Source organism: Neodiprion pinetum, chromosome 2 (genome assembly GCF_021155775.2).
Source record: "Neodiprion pinetum isolate iyNeoPine1 chromosome 2, iyNeoPine1.2, whole genome shotgun sequence".
NCBI lineage: Eukaryota > Metazoa > Arthropoda > Insecta > Hymenoptera > Diprionidae > Neodiprion > Neodiprion pinetum.
Window position 1 is genome coordinate 33,394,601 of NC_060233.1, and position 24,801 is coordinate 33,419,401.

Consider the following 24,801-nt stretch of genomic DNA (forward strand, 5'->3'; position numbering starts at 1 on the left):
GAAAAAGACGCAGATGCCGATTGCGATTCTAGAGAATTTTTCCAGAAGTTCTAGATATTTAAGGTTTTTTTCACAGATTATTCGGCACGCCTTTTTTCCGCGTAAATTATTCACGGGCATCGGATACGCTTTCTGCGTGACGGTTGATACGACGAATTTATCAATCGCGCTATTTGCGCATCGATTTGGTGAACGGTATTTGAAGAATGAAGCTCGCTTGATGTGCTGAATCTTCAGCTCTTCAGTCAATCTTGTTACGAATAACCAGACTTTCACATTTGACCGCGTCTTTTGCGCGTTGACTTGATACTTTTCGGTTCTGAGATAAAGCGCGGCATTTGAAAGCCAGCGCAGGATGTGCGAGGATGAAAATCTAGGAGTATACAGTAATAGTGAAAAATTTTGCCTTAAGTACACAGTGCATAAATAAGCGTATTAATGGTCGTATTATTTTCTGTCTCAGGGTAAAACACCAATTATTTCGCTCATACATTGACATGAGAAATACAGAGCGTTCAGTCGGGCAAAATATTTACTTCAATAACTCTCAGCAGAAAATTAATATTTTTTTCTGGTACACAATTGACATAATATAAAAAAAAATTATTATCATTGATACCATATAATCGAATTAAAGACTATTGCCGCGAATTTCATGTTGGGCTCGACATCACTCTTAGTATCTTGTATTGTGGTATAAGAAAATCCTTCCACCAATTTTCAGATTATGATAGGTGAGGCTTTCAAAAAATATTTCATCCTTCTACAATGAAAATGCACGTGCAAAGGATTTTTAGCAGTGGTAGGCACAATTTTTTTCGAACGATTACTTACACGTACATTTTCATTGCAGGATGTTGAAATTTTATTACATAACTTATACTACCATAATCCCAAAATTGGTGAATGAATTTTCTCGTAAGAGTTTATTTAATGATTGAAAAACTGTTTTGTGATCACAATTTCACCAAAGTATCCCCTCAACATCCACACTCTGCAAATCAGAAAAACTTTGATCAAGAATGTTACCTGATGTATTCGGAAACGATTGAAAATTTAAAGGATTTGGCAGACAATATTAATGATAAGTTTTCTCCTACTTTTTCTTTTTCTAAATAATTACTGGGTCGTTTTCCGTCCTAGAGGTAAATACCCATGTTTGATAGTAGTTAGTGTTCCCACCCTCAGTTTACCACTTTTGAATGTTCATCAGATTCTGAACTTGGCATGGATCTCTTACCTTATGAGGTGAAGACTTGCATGTATGGAGATTCGAACTCAATCAGCAAGCAGTCTTTTCACTAATAATAATAAATCTATGACCATCCATAACAAATCAATCATCGTTGTTTCATAATAAACAGACAGCGAATGATACCAACCAAGAAATGATAAATAAACGACTCATATCATAAAATGTACGAAAGTAATCGCACCAAATATGTATGAAGTACGAAATAAAATAAAGCATATAGTTCCATGCCGTCAAGTAGGCCTGCTCTGGATACCAAGCTGAAAAGAAAAACACGATACCTTACCCCTTGTGGTGGTATGAAAAGAGCACATGTAATTCATTCAATTGAATAAATTTATCATTGGTTCAAATTGTCCATATTAAATGATCCATTTTTTGATAAATGTACAAATACTATAAATATTTTTATTTAATACATGTTTGCGTATGAATATAAATTAATGGTTTCATGTGCTCAAACCCTTCCTAACGCAACTCGGGACTTTGCATGAAAAATGGCCAGTTTTTATAAGTATTTATAAAAGTACTGAAATCTGCATTAGGCAGGTCGTATCTTCATAAATGATAATTGTGAATGTTGTGTGTAATTGCCTTTTTTCAATTTTGTGGTACACAGATACTATGCAACTAAGCATAGGTGACGTAATGTTTTACAAAGTTCAATCTAGGTTTACTTGTTTCAAATTCAGTTTCATTGGAAAACGAAGAGATACCACCTAATTGTCTCCTCTACTTAAAGCACGTGAAGAATTTTTCATACCAAGATCCAATACAATATATTTTACCACAAGTTGGAAAGCAACCACAAATTCCTTGCCGTCAAAATTTATTGAATTTCTATCAGATAAAAGAGTATTTGGAGCCAGAAAGTTCGCTGTAGAAGCAATTTTAATCCCAATAAACTAACACTCTTCAGAAAAAAAATCAATTTCCAACAGGCACCTAAATTTAGGTGTGGAATGTCATTTTTATATAGAAATTATAATCGAATGTTGACCATCTTGTACCCTTCACTTATGACAAATTAATAACAGTGGTTATATAATTTTTTCATACAAGGCATTGATCGTATTTTGACACCTAATGGAGCTTTTGCAGAAAACAATGTATAATGTTACTCATATTATACAATTTATTGATGAGCATGTGCTTACAGTCATAAATTTAAAATCAACTTACTTACGACATGAACCTGTTATAAAGAAATTGTGTGTAGCGATGAGGTTGAACAGAGTATAAATGCGATAAATTAATAAGTCATTGAAATGCGAATAAACTTAAATTTAATTACATTTGTACAGTTCAATCGGTTAGCCAAACAGTGCAATTGTAAATCAAAATATGTAGGCTAATTCTTGTAATATTATAAAACTTAAACTAAATTAATGTGAAATAAAGTTGACTTGTTCATGCAGTAATCGGTGGCATCAAATCGACTCCGCGGCATTCGAGAGCGATCCTAACCCCCAAAGCAAAAATAGCAATGCTTTTCACCAGCGACCTGCAATATTATTATCGATGAATTAACAACCACAGAAAACCTTCAAATAACTTCAAGTAAATCATCAAAATGTATCCTTAAGTTAGTTTATCCTACTACAAATAAGACTAGTACTTTGCATACAATATACACTAGAATAACCTTTACACACAGCATGGTCAAAAATATGCGTTAATAATGCTCACCATTTAAAGGGGTCATCATAAATGCTCTTAACAAATCGGGAAACATTTGCCATCGTTAATCTCAATGTAATCTTCTTTTATTTTGAATTAATCGACTACCGAGCTAAATTGACAAATTTGGATTGCGAGAGGCAGCTAGAAACAGCCAGAAGCCAGCTGATGGGGATGGGCGATGTTTGTCGATTAATCGAAATGATCGATTATTTTCGGCGATGTTTTTCAGCTTCGATTATTCGATGTTCGATGCTATTCCGCAAATATCGATATAAAACATCGCCGACGCCAACGCCACTAAAACGGTACTAATATGGCGTAAAAATTCAGATTCAATTTCGTACCATCAACATAGGGTTCGTACCCGCGTTCGTACTTCGTAAGTCGTTTTAACCGCTGTAGAGATCACCAGTGCTATAACAGTGTTTTCTGGATATGAGTGATCTGAATAGTGAAGGTAATTATTTCAGTCAGTTGGCTATATAAATGTAAAAATCTGCATTTTTTTTAGAATGTTGATACATAGTTTAAGCAGAGGTATAATCTAATTCGCGGTGATTCTCCGCCAGGTAACACTACTATTCTGCAAAAGATTCCTCATAAACGGTGAAATATTATTGTTTTATAGTTCAGTGGAGACACGATGATGAGATTACATATTAATAATTTTGTGATTTTTTTGTAGTAAATCCAGGAGCAGGCGATTGGAAACTAGATCTGGCACTCAAACTACTTAACTCCTTAACGCTTTCAAAGTGAGTGTATAATTTTTAATATTGATTGAAAATATATTAATCAAATAACGGGTGAACTGGGAAATGGGTAATTTCAAAAAATTGCTCTATGAGATAATCGATGTTTCGATTCTTTTTTCCAAAATGCATTATTTAGAAATCGAGTTTTATTTCCAACATAGCTCATCCCAGTCAAAAACTCTGCATCACAATACTGCGATAGCCTTTTGCTGCCCATAAAATTCCAGCCAAAGGAGAGCAGCTCAGATACAACAGTTTCTTTCTACTAGCAACTTATCGATTAATATAAGCGCTTCTATTATCTTTGCACTTTCGACAGCCTATCGCCTGTTCAAAAAAATACCCATTAGCTGGCTGACGAGCAATCTATAATCAATGCCCACCGTCGATAGTCCCGGGCCTGATTCTGACTCATTTTTCACTCATGAAAACAAGATTTTCTGTTTAAAGCTGCCTTTTGATTCGTCTAGGTAGCTCATATCACCATTTTTACGACTGAAAAGAGAATCAGAATCAGGCTCCAGATAGCCCCCAAGCGGGCCATTGCACAAAAATACACGTGTATTTCTAAATAATGTCAGATACCCACCGAGCAATACCAGATTAATTAAGTCGCCACATATCTTCATAGGTAATTTAAATTTGTTATTGTTTGAAAGACTTGCGTCTCTCCGATGATTTAGTAATTCGTCGTTTTACGTGCGGAGTCATTGGCTGAACCTGTTCCGAACTCGAACACACCGTACATTCCTCTCCTGTGTAACATAATAGAATTAGGAAATCAAATTTTTCTTTTTCAATGCAAAACTGATTACACAAAAAAGTAAAATGTTATGGGTCAGAGAAAAGCTTGAAACACATGTCGGTAACTGAGCTGTACTCTACCATCTCTCGACTACTGATCTGCATAAATGTGTTTTGTATTCACTGCTTTCATACTACTAAATACAGAAGAGTATTGTTTGGTTACCGATATGCATTTACCGACCACGCACCTCGAAAATCAGTTCCAAAAACCTATTTTATATCAGTCCGCATTACTAAATGAGAAACATGTAAAACGCGAGGATGGACTCTTTCAGGCTCCTCTCTGCACGGGTATTCAAATATTTTTTTCTTGGCATTGACTATGACTCTTTATTGGTCCTGTGTGATATCCTTATCAGCTTAAGAGGATGCCAGAATGAGTCTCTACCAATCGAGTAACATGTCACTTATTTCAACTATTATCAAAGCCTATGCAGCATTGATGCGAAACTGCAACAGTCAGTGCAATCGTTCAACCTTTCTCAGATTTCAGAGCCAAAAAAAGAAACTCAATACAACTAATGCTAACGTTCGTTATTATAATATGTTAAACTCGTCAAAGAACTTCACCTGTGAATTTAACACTTCTTCTGGTAGATCGTCTTAGCTTTGTACTTTTTGGACTTTCCGGTTGTTTGTTCTCTTTTTGGAGCTTACTTGTTTCCTAGATATGAAACAGAAAAGATAGAAATGTTGAAATTACTAACACTTTTGAATACTATTATATCATTAATAAAATAAAATATACTGAATTCGATTTTATTCATTTTTTGAGCAGTATAAAATTATGCATTCAAATAATCTCATGAGACATTGAGTGCAAACGTATTTTTGTTAACTTTTTGAATGGGTTTCACCTAATTAGGAGTTTAAAGCAATAAAATTAACGATTCTTGCGAAGAATCCGTTTTGACGATCAAAAATTTGTTTTTGACCATTGAGTAAAAATATAATCTAAGTGATAGTACACCTGTCATTACCATAGGACTTACTCTATCGTAAGAAGTTTCTGCTATATCCGAATGAATGTTTGGAATATCCAGCTTCATTTCCTTGGTAAGTTGTTTTAATACCGATTGACGAGTCGTTCGTGTTACTCTTGCTAGGCCTACAGAATTGTCTCTTACTATAATTGAATCTGAAAACTCATTCCTTTCAATTTTGACAATGTTACAATCTTCCAGAGTCCGGAGATTTTTATTCTTTCTACGGTTAGCTTTATCATTGCAAGAAAGTTCAGAACCACTTTGCTCATGGATTTTTTCAGTACACTGTGTTTCGGAATCTGAATCACTTGAATCAAGGCTCAAAAAATCTAGTCTTTTCTTAACGTCTAGTTCTGCTTCAAGCTTTTTATTGATGCTTTCAGAATCGTGCAAAGTAATACTTGATTCATTACACAAAGGATCATTACTCTTTGTAAATATTTCTTCATTTCCAGCAAAATTCACTTTATTTTTAGATCTTGTGGTACAGGATGCAGACTTGTGAGATTCTGTTTGCTTCAAAATACTTTTTCCTGGTGTTTGTTGGAAGGTCGAAAACGGGATGAGGGGTTCTGACTCAATTTCCAGTGGCTTGAGAATCTGAGAAACTCCAATTGATCTGAGTGCTGAGCGACGATGTTTAGACTCCTCCGAAAATTTTGGATGTGGTAATGGAGTTGATTTTTGAAGACTTCTTGGAATAACAATTTTCTTTGGACTTTCGACCATGAAAAAACCGCCATCAAATTTTACTGTGGGCAAACCTAACGATTCAACACAGGGTTTACTGGATTCTGAAATGGTGACAGTTGGTGAATTCTGATTTGCTTGTGATTCCATTTTCATTTTCCTAGCAGCTAAGATCATTTCACGTATAGAACTAGGCTTGGAAGCAACATTCTTCTTAGTTACTGCTACTGATGGCTTAGTTGCTATTTTTTTTGCTTTGATTTTTTTTTGTTCATCCTCTTGCCAATTTCTCTCTTTCAATTGGTTCAATTTTCCAAATCTGGAATCACAGTCTTCCACTTGCATGTACATCATATCCCAGAAACCTTGCAAGTCGTCACAAGTTACCAATTTTTCTCCCAAACCAGTTTCACATTCGGTTATGAGTTTTCGAAATTGTTTTACCTTTTTGTCGATCAACAAATTTGTTTGACCGATTGCTTGATTTATCATGAGTTGAGCATCTTCTGGGGTATCAGGGGCAGATTTTATCATCATCCAATCCCAACAGAGAGCTTTTAGTCTCATAACTTCTCCGTCTGTGGTTTTTCTAAAATATGTTGGCGTTCGCTCTTGGTCTTTTTCAAAAGCTGCAGCAGTTAGTAATTCATTACTGTTTAGTTGCATTGGCACACTATTAGCCACAGTGTTGGCTTGCTGCAGGCGTTTTTGTCTTAAAGCATCTTTCATTCCTGCATTGACAATATAAGGAGAGAAGAATGTAGGAGTAGCAGTAGTGTCATAATTTTGTTTTGGCCCTTGCAATGCTGCCTGGCCAAACAATGGCAAAGATGTTAAACCGGTTGGTGGTCTAAACTCGTAATTATCCGGTGCAAACGAACTGTCAGGAATAGGAATTGTCTTTTCAACGCTTTTCACATCTTTGTGTATGTTTCTTTGACTGAACACTTTTGTGATTGGTTTTTTATTCCTTAAAACTATGCCAGCATCAGGTGTATGTGCCTTCATACAAGCTTTCGATGCTAGTCTTTTAGCAGTGGCTCTAGTTATTCTAGGTGGTATCGATGATTTGACCAGTTTTGATGTTGGCAGACTTTGGTGTAGGAAAACAGGAGAATTTAGTTTATGGTGACACACTCCAGCACGAAATACTGGCGGTTTCATTGCCTTTTGAATTTTTTTTTGTAAATCTCGTTCTGCCCTCCATCTTGACAATTTCATTCGTCTATCTTCTTCGATGATTTGATCGTTAGCTTCATCTGTTGAAAAATATAAATTTGTTGATGGTAAAATCTTTCCAATGTGTTAGGAGGATTTTAAAGTAAAATAATTTTTTGATAAGAAAATTCTAATACAAAAATGTAGGCACATCATGCTATCTGATATGCTGAAAAATGGGTAAAATTGTGCAATACTCAAGGGCTAAATTTTCTACCTCTACCTATCGTTATACCGTGCTGTACTTGGAATTATACCATCGGCATTAGGGGTGATCGTGAGCTAAGCTGCATACTTGTTTGAAATGTTATACTTTTATTTGTCTAACGCAGGATATAAAACTTTTTAACAGAGCACTTAACACATCAATTGTCCGAACGCAACACTAAGTTTCTAGCTCATTATTTAGAAAAAAGTACCCGCCATGCTTGTAGCATTATACTATTTGTTTCGTTGACATGGTTCGAAAGAGAAAATGTTACTGAATAGAAAAATGTACTAAAGTATTACCTTGTACGTTTTCAATACATCCGATGCTGGATGTAGCTGGAGAACCTGATCCGATGATTTTTCTATTAACTGCATATACGGCTGAACGACGTTGTTTTCTAGTATTTGCCTTTTCAACAGCTCTTATAATTCTCGACTCTTCCAAATTGCCGAATCCAATAGCTTTTTTTTTGTAGTGAGTTCTAAGGTCTGCCATATCTTGTCTCTTTTGCTCACTTCGTACCCCTCCAGGATTCTTACAACAACAGCAGCTACAGTAATTTCAACCGAAAATTATTTGAAATAGTGTATTATGGGTACATTCGTATAAACAATCTTCTAATTGGCCACGACTTGTGATCAAGCTATGTTTGACAAGAGAATCTTGCTTCGTCCATAAAGCACACATGGCTACAAAGTTGGTAGACATGTCGATAGAAATCACTAGAAATGGTGGCATTTATACACCTAGCGCCACGATCGTACCGTTGCATTCTTACATAATGCTATTGTTATTGGTTGATTCCTCTTATAAATTCAGATTTAACCTGATTTAATCGAACGACTAAGCAAACTAATAATGCACGGCTTATCAAGACTACCTTTTAACCTTAAAACATAATCAATGTACATATACTCTCGTATATTCCACAATAAGCTGTGAAATTGCAGTGTGGCAAGCCGCGAAGAAACGACGAAGACAACTAATTCTACTACCGCTGCGCCTCACACCGGAGCAATTCGCAGTATTCTTCTTCGTGATTTACTATCTTCGACCAGTGAGACATCTGTCTGTAATGACAGTATATTTCGATGGTTGAAATATCATGATACTCGGCTCGACTGTTGTTTCATATTCACGATTTGTGGTTCTGTATTTTTGATATCTATAGAGCTGCATTCTACAATTTATCGTTAGCTAGAACAGATAATAATGTACATATAGTAATGCATCTCAGCAGTGGCAGTGCCAATAATCTAGTTCGTCGCATACGCGGGCAAAGTGGAGTTGTTATAATAAGTTAAAAGGCAGTGGGTCAATTTCAGTGAATATTGTAAACAGTTCTCAGGTGACCGCGGGTTACGTGTTGCTAATAATTCGCGTCGGGAGTAACCAGTGTTAGCGCACCTGCGAAAAAAGCTCTTATTAAATCTATAATTGTCGTCTGCGATTAATGTGTTTAAACCGGAGACTGATTTATTAGTTTTCACAACTGTACATGTTCAACGGTAAAGGATATTATAATATAACTAGAATAGGAACATTTTTGACGCTGGTCGGTGCACTCCGATTGACTCGGGGAACGATTCGGAACTGGCGGTAAGTGGAGTCTTATTTCTCGGGTCTCTAATTAAACAAAAGTCATTCGATAACTCTGACATTAGTGATGTCGATACAGATTTTAACCAGATCTCGCCTGGTTCATAATCAGAACAACAATAATGTCGGTCTTGGAAGAAGAAAAACACTTTATTGTTAACTATGAACGAAGCTAATACGGGAGCTGTGGGCTGCAGATCGCCTGCGCTTTCCGCTGTTTTTCCGCCGTCCCCGACTCCGCCCTGTTGTTAATATTATCTTATTAATATTTATTCTCTGCTTAATTCTCGTTTACATCTCCCGTCAGCCTTCGAGAATGATATCTTAGGTTGTTTCCACCACCTAGTTTCGTATAAATCGCGTATTCCTATCCGGACGTTGTTAAGTGATTTATATTTGATGTAATAAATGTCAGCCCCTGAACGGGACCCTCCCATTCAACTAAAATATAGATGAAGGTTATCATAATTTCTAATTCCTAATGCGTTCTAACAGTTTCTTGAAGCATTTCTTCACTTAAAATATTACCCTTTCATTTTTTTTTTTTATAATTTTGATTCAACATTCACACATTTTCTGTTCCAATTTTAACACATATTGATCATACTCCACTCTGAACTACTCCTTGAAGGAACATACAGTGGGAATCTTATATGAAAATTTCTAATACCTCTTAAAACTTATTACATTGTTTAGTAATTTGAATATAAAATTCCCTCCTATCATCTTTTCTTATCCCGAATCATCCGTGTACTGATATATGCTGAGTCTCCGAAATCTAAAAATTGATTAACTTAAATAAATTTAAAAAAATAAGATGCGTCCATGTGCGTATTTTCTTTTGTTGTTTACCTGTGCTGTCCAGTTGTGCTGCATGTATAAATGCCAAGACCAAAAATCACACGCAGGTTCCACTGATTAATCAGCCAAAACTGAGTCTATCAAATATCTCTCTAAAAATTACCTTTGCCATAAATTTACGAAAATTTAAAATACCCAGAGTATTCCAAGGAGTGCAATTACAGTATTGCAGTATACCAGTGTGCACTTTACTTTTGGTAAATATATTTATATAATTCAAGTGCCTTGAGTGGTTCGAAACTACGGTAATAAATATCAGCTGTAGTAAAACACAAGTTGCTTGCGCACCAATGCTCTAATAAAGATACAATAATACATACAGAACCAATAGCCTATAATGGCATTCATAACTACGTATGTTTCATTTCTCAGTTAATCATTTTAGTTTACATGCATGAAGGTAAAATAGCATTGGTATCAATCCATTCAATCACACCACCTAATATCAGTCAGTAGGGAACTTCCTTCCTTGCTTCTCAGATAGTACCTTGGCTAATAATCTGGCACCTAGGGTTGGATTTAAAAGTTCAAAAGTAATTACCGCTATCATATTATTATTAACAATTGAAATATAAGTTATATTTAATTTTCTGCCCGTCAACTGTCTTCGTCTTAAAAATATTCTTAGGTGTTTGAATTCAAATTTGAATGTTACAACTATAGTTGGTGGTACTCTAGTAGGTGACAAAGTATGGATAAAGCTTTAGTAGATGTGAGATTATAATTATGTTTAGCTTATAATTAAACATCGAATACAAGAGATTAGTTCTATTTCTGTTCTCACGTCTGTATTTGCCTCGCTTACTCTTTTCACTTTCCTTCTTGTTCTACCCATCCATTCTCCAGAAGCAGATAATGAACCGATTCAATTCTAGAATGTTTTACCACATGTCACATGCTTTGTTCTGTTCAGCATTTGTGCCTTTGTTCCTTCTTATTTCTATCTCTTTTTATCATCATACGTATTCTTGATCGTTTTCTTATCAAATATAACTGATTTATTCCATTTATTTGTTGTCCAACATCTTTCATGTGAATAATGTGGAGATAGTAACTCAATGTTTATGGAATATTTTTCTTTTAATACTTAACAGATGTAGAAAATTCGTAAATTAAAATATGTTCTTTGATAGCCCCCAAAACTACTATATCAATACATCAAAATGTTACAGGTTCCTAACAAGTTATCATAAAACGTATCAAGTTAAAAGACCGATGAAATTTTTTGAAACCAAGGCGATCTGTTCTCCTAATCCAGATAAGTTATCTCACATGTGATTATTACATCACCGACGAAACTCTTCCCTATTAACTGAATATCAAGCAGTGTACAAGAGATTCTTGTTTGCAATTTCTCAATACATCACTGATTTCGCTGTGTCAAGTGTAATAACTCGCACGAAATTAATTTCTTTAATTCAATTGAAATTCTCCATCCTCAAACCAGAAAATTTGCTTTTCTGGCAGGTTGAAATAAAGCATAGTATATCTTACAGGTTGTTACTTTTAGCGGGTGCCGCTCTCTAATTCAGTGCCAAGTTAAACTGAGCCTAATAGGCTTGCCAATGACGAATCGTCTTTATAGTTAGAACATCTGAAGTCTAACGCAAAGTTACCACCTTGTTTATACAACCAATGAATAGTACTTCGGTAGAGTTGATCTAACCTGATAATGTGCTCTCAATTAGCACCTGGGATTGTCGTCAAAAATTTTCAAAAACTACACACCGTGTTCCTTCATCCTCGAGTATTGCCAGACTAACTAGTAATTTATCATTTCTATAACCTGCAAGATACAAGCAGCTCCCACACCCCTTTATTTGGTATCTGCAATTCATGAATGTGCATATGATTAAAAACATTCGCATGTTACACCAAACTTCTAGATACAAAGATTGAAGGAACCAATTGGCATTCTGCACTTTTTATTTACAGATGAATATTGAGACATCGCAAGATATGACATAGGCAGACATCCATGACTCTGATCCCATTTAAGATGGATAGTTATAATCCGTAGCAGTTTTGCCATGCTGGTCACGCAATCTCTTTCTCCCATGAACAATCTGCCAAATATGTTGTCAGTGTTGGAGGAAGAATCCAATGTCGATATTGACGATGTGTTTCCACCTCATGTCGACACAACAAATATCGTTATTCATCCAGAGTCACCGACCAGCAAAAAGCAAGCACTAAAGACTTTCAACGAGGTGAATGTGCTTCTACAGTCAGGGAGGAAGAGAGAGGTCAAATTGATCATAAGAGATAATGCTTGGCCACTCAATAATGGCATCAGAGCACAGTTATGGCCAGCGCTTTGCAACCAGCATACTCACGGCAAGAACATGCTGGATGGATTCTATTGGGACATGGTTAATCAAGTATTTGGCACCACAGGTGAGTTTTCACTTGGCTGCATGATATTACAAATTTTATGTTTCCTATTGTTATCACAATTTGTCAAATTAATTTCATCTAACGACTTGATTTTTCTAAGAACTCATTCACTTTGATGGATCTATATGTGAACGAAGAGATATATTGAGTTTATGACTTAGCAGAAATTATTAATCTCTTAACTGTTGCAAAAAATGTCATGCTTTGATCTTATTTAAAAATATTTACAGATATTTGCCACACTGAATTCTATACTTTTCTGTCTATCACCTTAATGATTTTGTTGAAACCCTAGATTGTTTTCACTTTTATGACTAATTAAAATAAGTACGCATGGTTTGCTTGGTGAACTACTGCAAGTATCGATATTGGATGTGATGCTATCTTCATAACAAACTTGATTACTTCTGGCCACACTGTCGTGAAGTAGATTCTAATTTTGATAAATCGGATTTTAATACTATACTTTTATCGCCTTTCGTTTATCAGTACAACAGATACGGCGTTTGCCAGAACAGACTTTTTTTAAAGATTTTTTAAATGGTATAATCATTTTAAGCAAAAACAAATCCTCACGTGTTGAATGCATTGGAAAGTAATTACGCTTTGTTGAAAATAGCTCTTACGGTTCGTGAACCTTGAATGCCAATTTGTCAAATGTGTGAACAATTAATGAAAATATGAAATATATAATTTTACAGAATTACCAGAGAAATCCATTATGCTACCACCATTTGTTGATAGTACACATTGTCTCTCTTACAATCTGACGCGTAAGGGTCGAAGCGTGGCAGACAGAGTTGTATCAGTTCTGGGTTTTGCCTGCCCCGATATCACCTTCAGCCCTTCGCTGTATCCAATAACGGCGCTTCTTCTACACTTCATGCCAGGTTGATTATTCTTATCCTCATCATACCATTTAAGAAACACTATGAAAAATTATTTTATTTATTGAAAATACTTTATTAAGTAATTTATCTGAGATCTTGATCGTCAGCGTACTTTAAGATGAAGATCTATCAGAAATTGCACTGTACCAAAAGAGAGAGTCTATATTTAATACATATTTGCTTACTTTGTGAAAATTGATACTAAACAATATTTTACATCTTTTGCAGAGGAGGAGTGTTATCATTGTATGGCTAGTTTGGTTGCCGCCAAAGAGAAAATGTTCATCACCCAAACAAAACTTCTCTACGAAGTCACTTGGAAAACTGTTGAGCAAATAACTAAAAAACATGTGGTACGTAACATGTTAATTGAATAATCTCAGCCTCGGACCATCCGAAATCTAATCAATGTTTACTACTGAAAATTGTTGGCAATAGTACCTCATTATGAAAAAGTGGATTGTCAACAAGATTGCATTTATTTAATAATGTTTATTTAACAATCATTTTGCCTCAATTTATTAGACTACTTGTTTGAAAGACATGTTGCGTCTTACAGAAACTAGTACAAAAACGGCATAACTTGAGTCACAACACTTTGCATGCGCATCTTGTTATATTTGTACTGAGAAACATTCTGTTAATTTAAAACCAATAAACAAGTCAGTCGATACTCTAATAATTTTAAATGTCAAGATGGTACTGCCAGGACCAGTATTTACAAATATGACTCCATGAGACAGAAATCTATTACTAAGAGTCAACATTGGATTATTAATTCTGTTGACATTTTATTATTGATTTTATAATTTTCCAACGGTCTCTAAAAATGATGGAGTGCACTGTGATAATCAAATTTTCAACCTTGAAAAAATCACATGATACAATACAAATGAAATTGTTTGTACTACTCACAAAATGCTCGAACAAATTTATAGTGTATGAGTATTTTCATTGATTTAGAAATCTGCTGCCGTACATTTGGCAAGGCATTGTTCCGGGTCAAGGGCCGAGAGAATCTACATGGACTGGACTTGGTGGATTCTGCAGCTACTTCCTTTTCAGCATCTAGTCAGGGTTATGGACTGTTTTTTACACGAAGGCATTAAGGTATTGATAAATAAATAGTAAACTATTTTTAGAAACTATAATTAGTATTGAATTTCGTTACAGAAATACTCAACGAATGTATTATATTGAATGTCCAACTTGGTTGCAACTGTAGATTGGAATTGGATCTTGTTTGAATCTTCATTTATTACAATTCATGTGTAATTTCTTGTTAATTTAAAAAAATACATTCTTCTGTATTCAGGTCTTCTATCGAGTAGCTATGGCTATAGTTTTGTTATTCTACAAACATTCTTCTGCGCAAAATTCTGAATGGATGAATGAAATTTCAAAAAATGGGATTGACGCAGCTCTATCAAAATTCTGCAGGCAAATTCCAGTAAGTATTATAGATTCTACGGTAATTTGAACGATTTCAATTCAATGTCTGAAATTTTTTCAAGTCCAGTCTTTTGTTGCTAGATCATAATGAACAATATTTCACAGGCTAATCAAATTCACAGGTGACGCCAGCTAAGTTTTTACGAACTGCTTTTGGAGTGCGGGCTCTTAGTTCGGCCTACATTTCCAGAGTTTTTCTACGCACAGAAATGGCTCTCAAGAGTCGCAGTGTATTAGGATCACGGTCCTTGGCAAGGTCGAGGTCAACTGACAATCTGCCTACGAGCCAGTCTCAGGTCAACATTCAAATGATGTCGCACACGCTCACCATAAGAGAGGTATGTTCCAGAAAACCAAATTCCTAAGACTAAGAATGAATCGATTTAATAAATTTATTATTGATAGTTGTAAGAATTTGGGTAACCAAATTTTACAGCTAACAGAGTTCAAAGTCCATCTATGTTCATTTTATGACATAAAGATATTACAAGTTTCTATTGTATCATTATAAACTCGTGGATCTTGTGCGAAGTTTCACTCTCTGTATGAAGGAGCTATTCTCTTACAGTTGGACAAAGTATCCTATCCAACGAACTTTTCCAAAGACCTTCATACCTCTAATGAATACAAAAACACTGCCTTTAGAGTGTGTAACAACTTGTTTGAGGTGGTATGTACACCATCAAAATAGGCTTTAATTCTCATATACATGTACTTTTTCCTCTGGAACACTTCCGATCAGATTGAATACATTTTCCAAGATTGAAGTATAACTCTACTGCACAATGATTTTTGTTGAAGGTACATTTGGCAAGTCTCTAGTTTATTTTTTTTATTACAATTTCACAAAAACGAAAAATGACTTGAGTATCAGTTGAGTCGTCAAGCTTCGGGAATTATTTCAACCACATTGAAAGTCGAATAGCGGTATGTATGCAATATGCGTATGCATATCAGCCGAAGAATTACAGCCTGCATGCCTCTTCATTAATTAAAAGCAACAACAATAAGTGTAAAACTTATCTTTCAAGACTGCATCTAGTTTTTAATTTTTATACTACATATTATATGATATCACTGATACAACCTTTTACGTGAAATTTTTCTCTTGACAAGACTATGATCTCTTTCCATACGGATTTTTGCTCTAATTTAATTTGGTTTTGGTTTATTGTCTCCTGAAATGTATAATTTAGACATGCAAATCTTGTTGACCAACGTATGCATACTCTGTTAACGCTCTATATTGTATTTGTCAAATCTTTTTCTGCACCAGGGTCTTTGACAGTGTAATCTGTGGTGTCAGCTATACTAACCACACATTATTTCCTTTGTATTTTACTTTGTAGTAATTCTGAAGTAAGATCAATGTCTTATAGGCTTACCAAGGTTCAGGGACATCGCAAACTGATTATACATTTACAAGAAATACACACATACATTACCAGAATTCGTTGATGTACATTTTTCTATAATTCTATTCATCTCACAAATTAATGTTTGGTAAACACACAACCATTTATCCAAAAAGCGTGCGCAGGTTTTTTCAACTATCAAATTTGTTTTCAGAAAGAGTGCGAAGACACGTACAAAGACAGGGTATTGTATAATTATCTTATTGGAAAATGTGTCTTTAGTTTCATGTGCTACCTTTCTGTCCCTGAACTACCTGTTTTACTCACATTCTCATATGCTCGCTCCTTACCATCGGTTTACTTTGGTTTTTTCATCCCTTTATATTTTCTCACCGGCTTTATTATGGATTTTTGCAGCTACGGCCTTTTGACACAGTCAATTAATAATTATACTTGGGTACAGATCAATAATATGGCAGAATTTTTTTGCTCCAGCTTTTAATGTAAAGCTCTGTTTATCTCATTTAAATGCCACTCCAATTTTTTGCTATTGTTATCTCATAATGTTCCTCTTTTATTCTGCGATATTACTTCACTCACACGAATGCAGCCACCAATATTTCGTTTCATCTCGTTGAACCTTGATCTCTATTGAGGAATAATTCATTAAATTGAAAGTTCCAGAGTCATTGCATTTTATTGCTTTCAAATTTTATAATTTCAATCGCGATTGTTATATCGAACAAAACATTGTGCACAATTCTTTTAAAAAACCGTGTGTGTACTGCGATTAACATTTCATCCCAATCTGGTACACAAATTTAGTGAAATTGAAACACATTCAGTCACTACAAAATGTGCCAATATTCTACAGCGGACTTAATAAACCTTCCGAAATTCAATGGTATGATTGATGTATAAAAATACACGCAACAATTATCAAAATATTCTTGCCAATATGAAGCAATATGTGTTTTTTATCCAATCAATATGTTTTTATCCTAAACACTCAACATCTGTAGCATTGGGAAAGTATTCTGGTTTTGACACTGCGACATTCAATAAATACAAATACTCAGGCATGTAATAATCTATAAAATCTTCGTATTAACATACGGCTTAAAAAAAAAGAAAAAATTACTCAATATCTAATTATCCTCTTCACATTATGTTTATTTATAATTTTTTTTATTTTTTTATTTTTTCAATGAATTGGTTCATTGTGTGTTACCGTAAACATTCAGCATAGGTTTCACAGATGAATATGAATATATTTATTACCTAATGGTCATATGGAGTGAAAACAAGTTGACGTATGTGAAATAGCACGCATGAGTTTTGTAGCATTCAGGTACTTCAAAAATGCACCTAACAAATTCACAGTTGATCCTTCGTATGAAACTACCATGGCAACACAATGCATTCCCTCATACATCTGATTTTTACAAACGTTAAATTCTCACAGTGAATCTGAAGTCTTAAAACTGAATCTTGGATTTCATTGTGCTGATGCAGTGAGAACGAAAATGTTTTGCTACATTACATCATATTTTAATTCAAGTATTTATAAGTAGTATCATAACTGCTTATCATCAAGTGACACTCTGGTATACCTATTTATTATTGGGCAAAACCAAAACCCAAAAAAGCATGCCATTATGACTGATGGCGTTTGTGTTGTTTTGTGTTGTGCTGCGTTTTGTCGGATGATGACATGATGGAATTAATGGTGGTGGGTGTAGGGAGCACACAGTCCTGGACCGCGCGCTCTCTCCATGGGCGTTTACCCTATTCAAAGTATTCGCTCCCAGATCCTAGATACGCCTGACGTAAGTACCTATCGTCGATGACTAATCCAAATGTCAAGGAAATATTTTTGTAGTTGGATTTGTAAAGACCGTAGCATGTCGATATTGTACCCTCGTCGTACGTAGTGCCCAGAGTAAGTATACTTCGTTTATTGATTGCGTTTAGCAAATGTAAAACAAAAAGAATGTCAATTCTAGTTCAAGTCTGAAATCATTAGAAGCCAATAAAAATTACTTTTGCATGTATAACGGCGATACTATTAGCAATCGAAACAATTTTTTGCGAAGTATACTTTAATGGCTTGTCTACTCGAGTCCTCAAATTATAATTCAATCTAAATTAAAAGCAGTTAACCATACTTGGATATAACAGCAAGAATTCTTTTTCTCGTAATTCGTATTATTACTCCTGCATTACTTTCGCTGATATAAAAACGAAGATATTTTAATGGATTATGTAGGATTTAAAGATAATTTCAAACGAATGTAGTTCCGTTTTTTTTTCCCCGTTTTTTAAACATTTTTTTAATTTAATTTCGATGGGTTTGAAGAAAGGAAAATGCGTCAGTTAACAGTCACTCTTCCTATAATACAATATTTCCATGCACAGCAGACCAATCCGGTTATTTCCCTCCTGAGATCCGCCAACATCAATCCATTGTATCACAATCCCTATCACACTGTTTCAAACCGACAAGACCTCACTGTGCGCTGTCTCCTGCACCACCATATGGTTTGTGTACGTTTTGTTTTTCTTTGGCCTCTTATGTATGTTATAATTACCACTATATTTAGGCGTCGTGATTGTTCCGAAGCTGTTACCAGTGCTTGTGATAACCAAATACTTGTAGAATCTATTTTGATTCTATCAAAGCAGGTATATCATTCAAGTACCTCGATGGCAATGTTTATTCATATGGAAAAAAAAAAAATGATAATAATTTTCATGCAGCTTCGTCAGATAGCAGTTTTTAGCAACATGTTTTGAACTGTACCCTATACGATAAGTTTTTTATATACTTTCCTTAGATTCATGAATTATTTCCAGTGAATTAACAATTATTTTCTTTAAGTTGGTACAGAATTGTAACAGATTAAGAATTGGGGAATTGATTTGGCCAGAAATTATCACATTCGTCATATCCTAAACATGTAATAATTGCCATTTATAGTTACACATACACAAAGACACCACGACTCCTGCTTCTGCAATTGCAAAACATTGCACGAATCACTCACATATTATTTCATTCTTTGCATTTCTCACACAAATATCGTGATATTTTATTGCAAGTAATTTGAGTATGTTACAGTGTGTTACATGCATGCTAGTTGATTATTTTTGCATAAAAAGCATGAGAATGTTGATATTGTTGTAATATTTATAAAACTCCTTGTATTCTTGTTAACATTATACATAAAACCTTATCTATCTTACATGACAGAAAACTATGTCGTCACAGAAAGGTGCCTCAATGATGTCAAAATTGCAGGGTTGGAACAACTACCAAAATTGATTGTTTGTCGTAAAGTAACAGTCAAGATTTTTCTTATCCCTCAGAAAGTCTTGATCTACTTTTAAATACCAAACAAGTTATAATTGGTTTCATACGTCAATATTCAAATTTGCTCTGTATATACTATATAACAACTGTAAGACCTGTAATGTATTAGAATTGTTGAAGTTCACCAAACTAATGTTACACTACCTGTTAAAATCTTTCGATAAATTGATTGAATTTGCCCCCCAACTGTCTATATTTATGCTTTTTAGTTGTACTTTATTTCAAACGAATTAGATTTGTCAGCCAAGCGCATGATATGTCGCTTGTTGTGAATTATCGCATTTTTTTTTCCCCCTAATCTATATATTTTTATTATTTCGTTTAGATTGAAATATTGAATAATATATTAATATTTGTCAAGATATATACGTTCTTGGCAACCAGTGGTTTTATGATATTGGTGTCGATTAATCAATCGATACTTATTTCACAGTTATTCACCCTGTGGTCGTGGCTACCTGTACGGATTACCATGTATCAACCAATTTTATTGTATACAACTGAAGAACATGGTTGTTCACTGACAACCTTTTATGTAAGAGTTGAACAACACGAACCTACGCTGCTTATGATAAAAACATGCAACAACGAGGTAATTAGTAACAAGCCTTTTACGAAAGCACAAATAATTCTATCAAGTGCAGAATTACATAAAATATGTTTTTTATCTTAAAGTTAAAACGGTTCTAAATCGTGCGTGTATGTGTAGGTTTAATGTTTGGATAAATAAAAAAATGTGTTTAGTAACTTTGATCCTCTGTAGAACATACTTTTTAACTATTTTTCCTTCTTGGTAAGGTTTTTGGCGCTTATTGTTCAACACGGTGGTGCGAGCGCAATTTAAAAGATGACAAAGGACAGAGACAGGCATATTTCGGGACAGGAGAAACATTCCTGTTCAGTTTGTATCCTGAACGAGCTAAATATCCCTGGGTTGGCATGGATTCGTCTCATAATGATCCTAGAGTTCATCATTCTGCCGAATTATTTATGGCTGCTGACACAAAAATGATAACTATCGGCGGCGGGTAATGGAAACAGTTAACTTTTCAATTGTTATGCGCCTTTGGGCATAGGTCTTCTACCATATATGACTAAAATCCGAATGAAAGTCTCGTTTAATTAAATATATTTTGTCTTGAACTGGCAATAATTTACAAAAGGTTGATATAGTTAAATGGTAGGATAGAATGGTAATTATTTACTCTTACAATTCTTGTAAAATAATTCCATTGATTTCTCAGGGAGGGACAAGCAATATGGATGGACGAAAACATTAGATTTGGGAAAACAGATCGGTGCTCAACGTTCAACAACCCTCCGTTATGTGCCAGCGGTGATTTTGAGATAAGAGTGCTGGAGGTATATGGTTTTGCCGGGGCTTAGTAAGATCGCTATACCGTTTATATCAATTCCCTACTGCCATTAAGCAACTCTCTATGTCTAAACTGTCTTGTCATCGACGTGTCATTTTCGTAAGTTGAGATACTTTAAAAGTATTCTCAGTTTCTGAGAATTAATAATATAGTATTATTACGTGTCTTCTATCGTTATTTATTACATCATAGAAGTCATGTTAGGCGCTAATGGTAATAATTGAGATTACATTGAAGAGAAGTCAGTCATTTTTTTCGATTACCTTCGTGTAATTATTTTCTATAGTTACATTGCTTAGATTTATTATATTATATTGTACACATATATTCATCCTTGTATATACAGACAATTGCAACCTCTCATATTATACCGTCTTATATCATGTTATATTATTGCTGTTATACATCCACAAAAGAAAACTTATGGTCAAGAATAATGAAGATATAAGAAACGGGACAGCATTCGCTTCGACAATAATTAATATTTAATGACGTTGGTCTGGCGTCGAGTTGATTCACATCACATCAAGTGACTAAGATTACATGAATACTTAATATTCATTGGACCAGACGTATTGTTATAAAAATGTATAATTACTCTATTATATTATTATCATTACTTTATGTTTATTACAAAAGTTTGTATAAACGTGTCGTTTCATAAAAGTTTATTTAATTAGATATTGTTATTCTTAATTTTAATCGGTTAGTAGAGTTTGTATTTATGTTTAAAGCAAACATATATTATATATACATATATATCTACATATACTTATATATTGTATATATATTTATGTACCGTTTCTTGTACATATTATAAATATTGCCCTGTGTAACATGTTAGTACAATCAAAAACATTGTGATCCATGGCCAATGAGAAATTCATAGCAATGCATGTACCCAGTGAATTATATGGCATGGAGGCTTACTCCACTATTTATAGCGAGACTTTGTATTTTTTCCGTTCACATGAATTTAATGAAATTAATCAAACGATTGATTACTTTTATTGTGGCTATGTCGGCAGTCGAGTTTTAGATTTGTCTCGATTTAGCATCTCTGGGTCCAATAATACTATAACCCGATTGGAAAAATACTAGATCTTATATTCAGGGCACCCTCTACCTCCAGCCACAAATAAGACAAAGTCGTAATGAAAAGTGAACACTATATGATGTACGTACAAAGTACATTTGATATATTATTAAATAATGCCATTAGATTCTACTATACCTCCTTATATACTTCGAGTATGGGAGATTTAGATGAAATATGTTCGGTTTCAAAAAATATTTTTACTTTGGTTGTAAAGACAAATTTTGCTTTAAGGAACCCGTTCATGTACCCAAATTTTATCCCGAAATAATATCTACATAATTGTTTGCTACTCTGCTCTGCAGTACTTGATATTATCATACAGGCGTATATAGGTACGACGTATATAATATCTATCAGATGTATGTTTCATATATTACTTCAAACTATTCACTATTTAGTATAATGTTATAAATATTAGTTTCAAGACATTGTTTGTATTGTATGTATATGTATGTAACAGACGTACGGCATGAGACCGAAATTAAACGCACTTCTAATAGATGATAATTAAAGATTGGCAACTGAAACTATTACGTGGAAGCGATTGACAATAAAATCAATCGTTGTATTTTTTGCTGGCCGAATCGGAATATAATGTAACGTGAAATAACGAGATACGCACATAATGTATTAATCGTACGTTACATTAGTAAATATTTTTTATTACACGTTGTATGGAATTGGCACGACATAAAAAGTTCGCACTAGTAAGCCAAGCAATAATAATATTAAAATGACATAGTATAAACAGCCTTTTGTGATCTCATCAGGGCGATAAAGCGATAACAAAACGCGATAGTATTACAATGAATTCGATTCCTAGAGGTACAATGCGTTTCATGCATGTGCTGCTTAATTTTAAAATTATTTTTATTCCTTCTCGTTACTTGTATGGATTTCACTATCTAATTGATTTGTCGTTTTACTGTCTTACACAACTCTTCTGTCATTTAAAAATATCCTCCCTACAATTTTGTTGCTTGTTCATATGGTATGTACATACATAGACTTGACTAAAGTAAACGCAAATCGTACTGTTGCATTCCAAAATTGTTTTCAACTTGCAAAATGTTATTAAAAAATTATAAATATTTACATGTATTTAGCATTCCGAATAGTATTAGAAAAGTCTCCATTTTTCTTATTACCTCTTTTATTCAACTTGGAACAAAAAATTTCATTTTCAAATATCCTAGATTTGTACAAAAATAGAAATCACGACTTAGCAGAATTTTGTAAGTGTTATGACTAAATAATTCTTCTTTGAATAATCAGTCAGTACTAGTCAAGATAATTAAAAAAAATCACCGAGCAGCTTTACGTATCATGCCTTAGCGCAAACGATCGTTAACACGCTATACAAGAAAACATATTGTACCTTTATACAAATTATGTTTAACATTTGAGTTTCATATCAATTTGCTTACATCTATACTAGTGGATATTTTTTAAAATCAAAGTGTATCTTTATCAGCCGAATATATGTGGGATAAGCTTTATGGATGAAAAGTTTAATGCATGATATATATATAAGATTGATTGCTTATCAAATCAATACATCCTACTTCAAAATTTGTGTAATGATTTACAAACGAAGATAATTAATATTGGCTGAATAACCTACATTTGTCTAAATTTATCTTGGTTAAACAAATTCTTGATAAATGATAAAAAGTATTACGTGGAAGGAATGGTAGGTGTATTACGAAGGAACATAGTCTAAATTTATAAAGAAGTAATATATCATACATATGGTAAATTGCCGGTTAAGTAAAAATTATATATATATATATATATATATATATATATATATATATATATTTGTGTGCGCGTGTGTGTGTGTATATATATTAAGAATTAATTTCATAAAACAAAAATATATATATACACACATATTTATTTCTATATGGAATGTTTTAAGGCTTTTTGTGCATAAATTAAGTGTTGCTATATTTGGTTGCTGTTTTTCGAATGAAATTGTTGCTCGTTGATACAATATATTGTTACATATTATAAATATCATTGGTTTTAAATGTGTAAAATTATACTATATATATCATTTGAAATCCTATGTATAATCTACGTACTTGTATCAGCATTGATATGTTTATGCAAAGATTTTTTTTTTTTGCCATAAAACTAACTCTTATGTTCCTTTGTGTTTATTGATGTGTCTTCACACGAGTTTTTTGGCACTGCTGTGCGAATAGCTTATAAATGGAGGATGAAAAGAACAGTGGTTGTTCCGTGTCTTTGCATTCATTTCATTGATTGAAGGCAAATCGTAAAGACTGTTAATTAAATTTTGTTGCTATACATATAATCTATTAAAATGTTGGTATAGGAACATATAACAACATATCAGGACAAATGATTTATTCCAACAATCATTCGCTAGTAGAGGATTGTCGAATGTACCCTCCGTACAAAAATTAAAGTATTAACTTAAATCTAGCAGAGTTTGTATCAACGTTGTAGGACATAGCCATTAGATGAAGCAAAATAGGCTCCAACGCTTTAAAATTATTTATTCAAAATATAGCAGACATTAATAATAAAATCATTGAATTACCATGTATGAACCCGAAATTCTTTTATATTTCTCGCCCCATTGTGTTTCATAAACATTGTGCTATGGCATTTGCTACATTAACCAGTACCATCTAGTTAAGCAAATGTTTGACTTCAATAAGTGTAATATACTTGCTCGTTTTAAACAATTTTATTTACTGGTCTTTTGCTTCCTATTTTGAAACCTTGGAATGCTCTGCATCACACAAACATATTGAAACCCGAA

At 33.8% G+C, this 24,801-nt stretch overlaps 2 protein-coding genes across 9 annotated transcripts; one reads left to right on the forward strand and one right to left on the reverse strand.

Moving 5' to 3' along the window:
• Positions 1–2,369: 2,369 nt before the first annotated feature.
• LOC124213450 (disks large-associated protein 5-like) lies at positions 2,370–8,382 on the reverse strand. Its single transcript, XM_046614820.2, has 7 exons — positions 8,270–8,382; positions 7,902–8,152; positions 5,478–7,432; positions 5,068–5,161; positions 4,280–4,445; positions 2,942–3,349; positions 2,370–2,756 (listed from the first exon to the last, which is right to left on the reverse strand). The coding sequence occupies exons 1-5, from the start codon at positions 8,338–8,340 to the stop codon at positions 4,336–4,338; spliced, it is 2,481 nt and encodes an 826-aa protein (XP_046470776.1). The 5' UTR covers positions 8,341–8,382; the 3' UTR covers positions 2,370–2,756; positions 2,942–3,349; positions 4,280–4,335.
• Positions 3,670–24,729, forward strand: sky (GTPase-activating protein skywalker). Of its 8 annotated transcripts, none has more exons than XM_046614829.2 (12): positions 3,670–3,690; positions 11,998–12,459; positions 13,161–13,349; positions 13,578–13,702; positions 14,313–14,459; positions 14,665–14,799; positions 14,924–15,139; positions 16,371–16,400; positions 17,899–17,985; positions 19,963–20,121; positions 20,328–20,557; positions 20,774–24,729. In XM_046614829.2, the coding sequence occupies exons 2-12, from the start codon at positions 12,093–12,095 to the stop codon at positions 20,913–20,915; spliced, it is 1,827 nt and encodes a 608-aa protein (XP_046470785.1). In that variant the 5' UTR covers positions 3,670–3,690; positions 11,998–12,092; the 3' UTR covers positions 20,916–24,729. The 8 variants fall into 8 exon arrangements, with proteins under 8 accessions (XP_046470785.1, XP_046470783.1, XP_046470787.1 ...); XM_046614827.2 differs by lacking the exon at positions 3,670–3,690 and adding an exon at positions 8,651–9,201; XM_046614828.2 differs by lacking the exon at positions 3,670–3,690 and adding an exon at positions 9,387–9,659.
• The last annotated feature ends 72 nt before the right edge of the window (positions 24,730–24,801 follow it).

Excerpts from the sequence above, each read along its gene's own strand:
- LOC124213450 (XM_046614820.2), bottom strand. The coding sequence starts at position 8,340 with ATGCCACCATTTCTAGTGATTTCTATCGACATGTCTACCAACTTTGTA. Across the intron at positions 8,153-8,269 it reads ATGTGTGCTTTATGGACGAA|CTGCTGTTGTTGTAAGAATC; the intron begins GCAAGATTCTCT and ends AAATTACTGTAG. Across the intron at positions 7,433-7,901 it reads ATGTATTGAAAACGTACAAG|ATGAAGCTAACGATCAAATC; the intron begins GTAATACTTTAG and ends ATTTTTCAACAG.
- sky (XM_046614829.2), top strand. The coding sequence starts at position 12,093 with ATGCTGGTCACGCAATCTCTTTCTCCCATGAACAATCTGCCAAATATG. Across the intron at positions 12,460-13,160 it reads TCAAGTATTTGGCACCACAG|AATTACCAGAGAAATCCATT; the intron begins GTGAGTTTTCAC and ends ATAATTTTACAG. Across the intron at positions 15,140-16,370 it reads ACACGCTCACCATAAGAGAG|AAAGAGTGCGAAGACACGTA; the intron begins GTATGTTCCAGA and ends ATTTGTTTTCAG.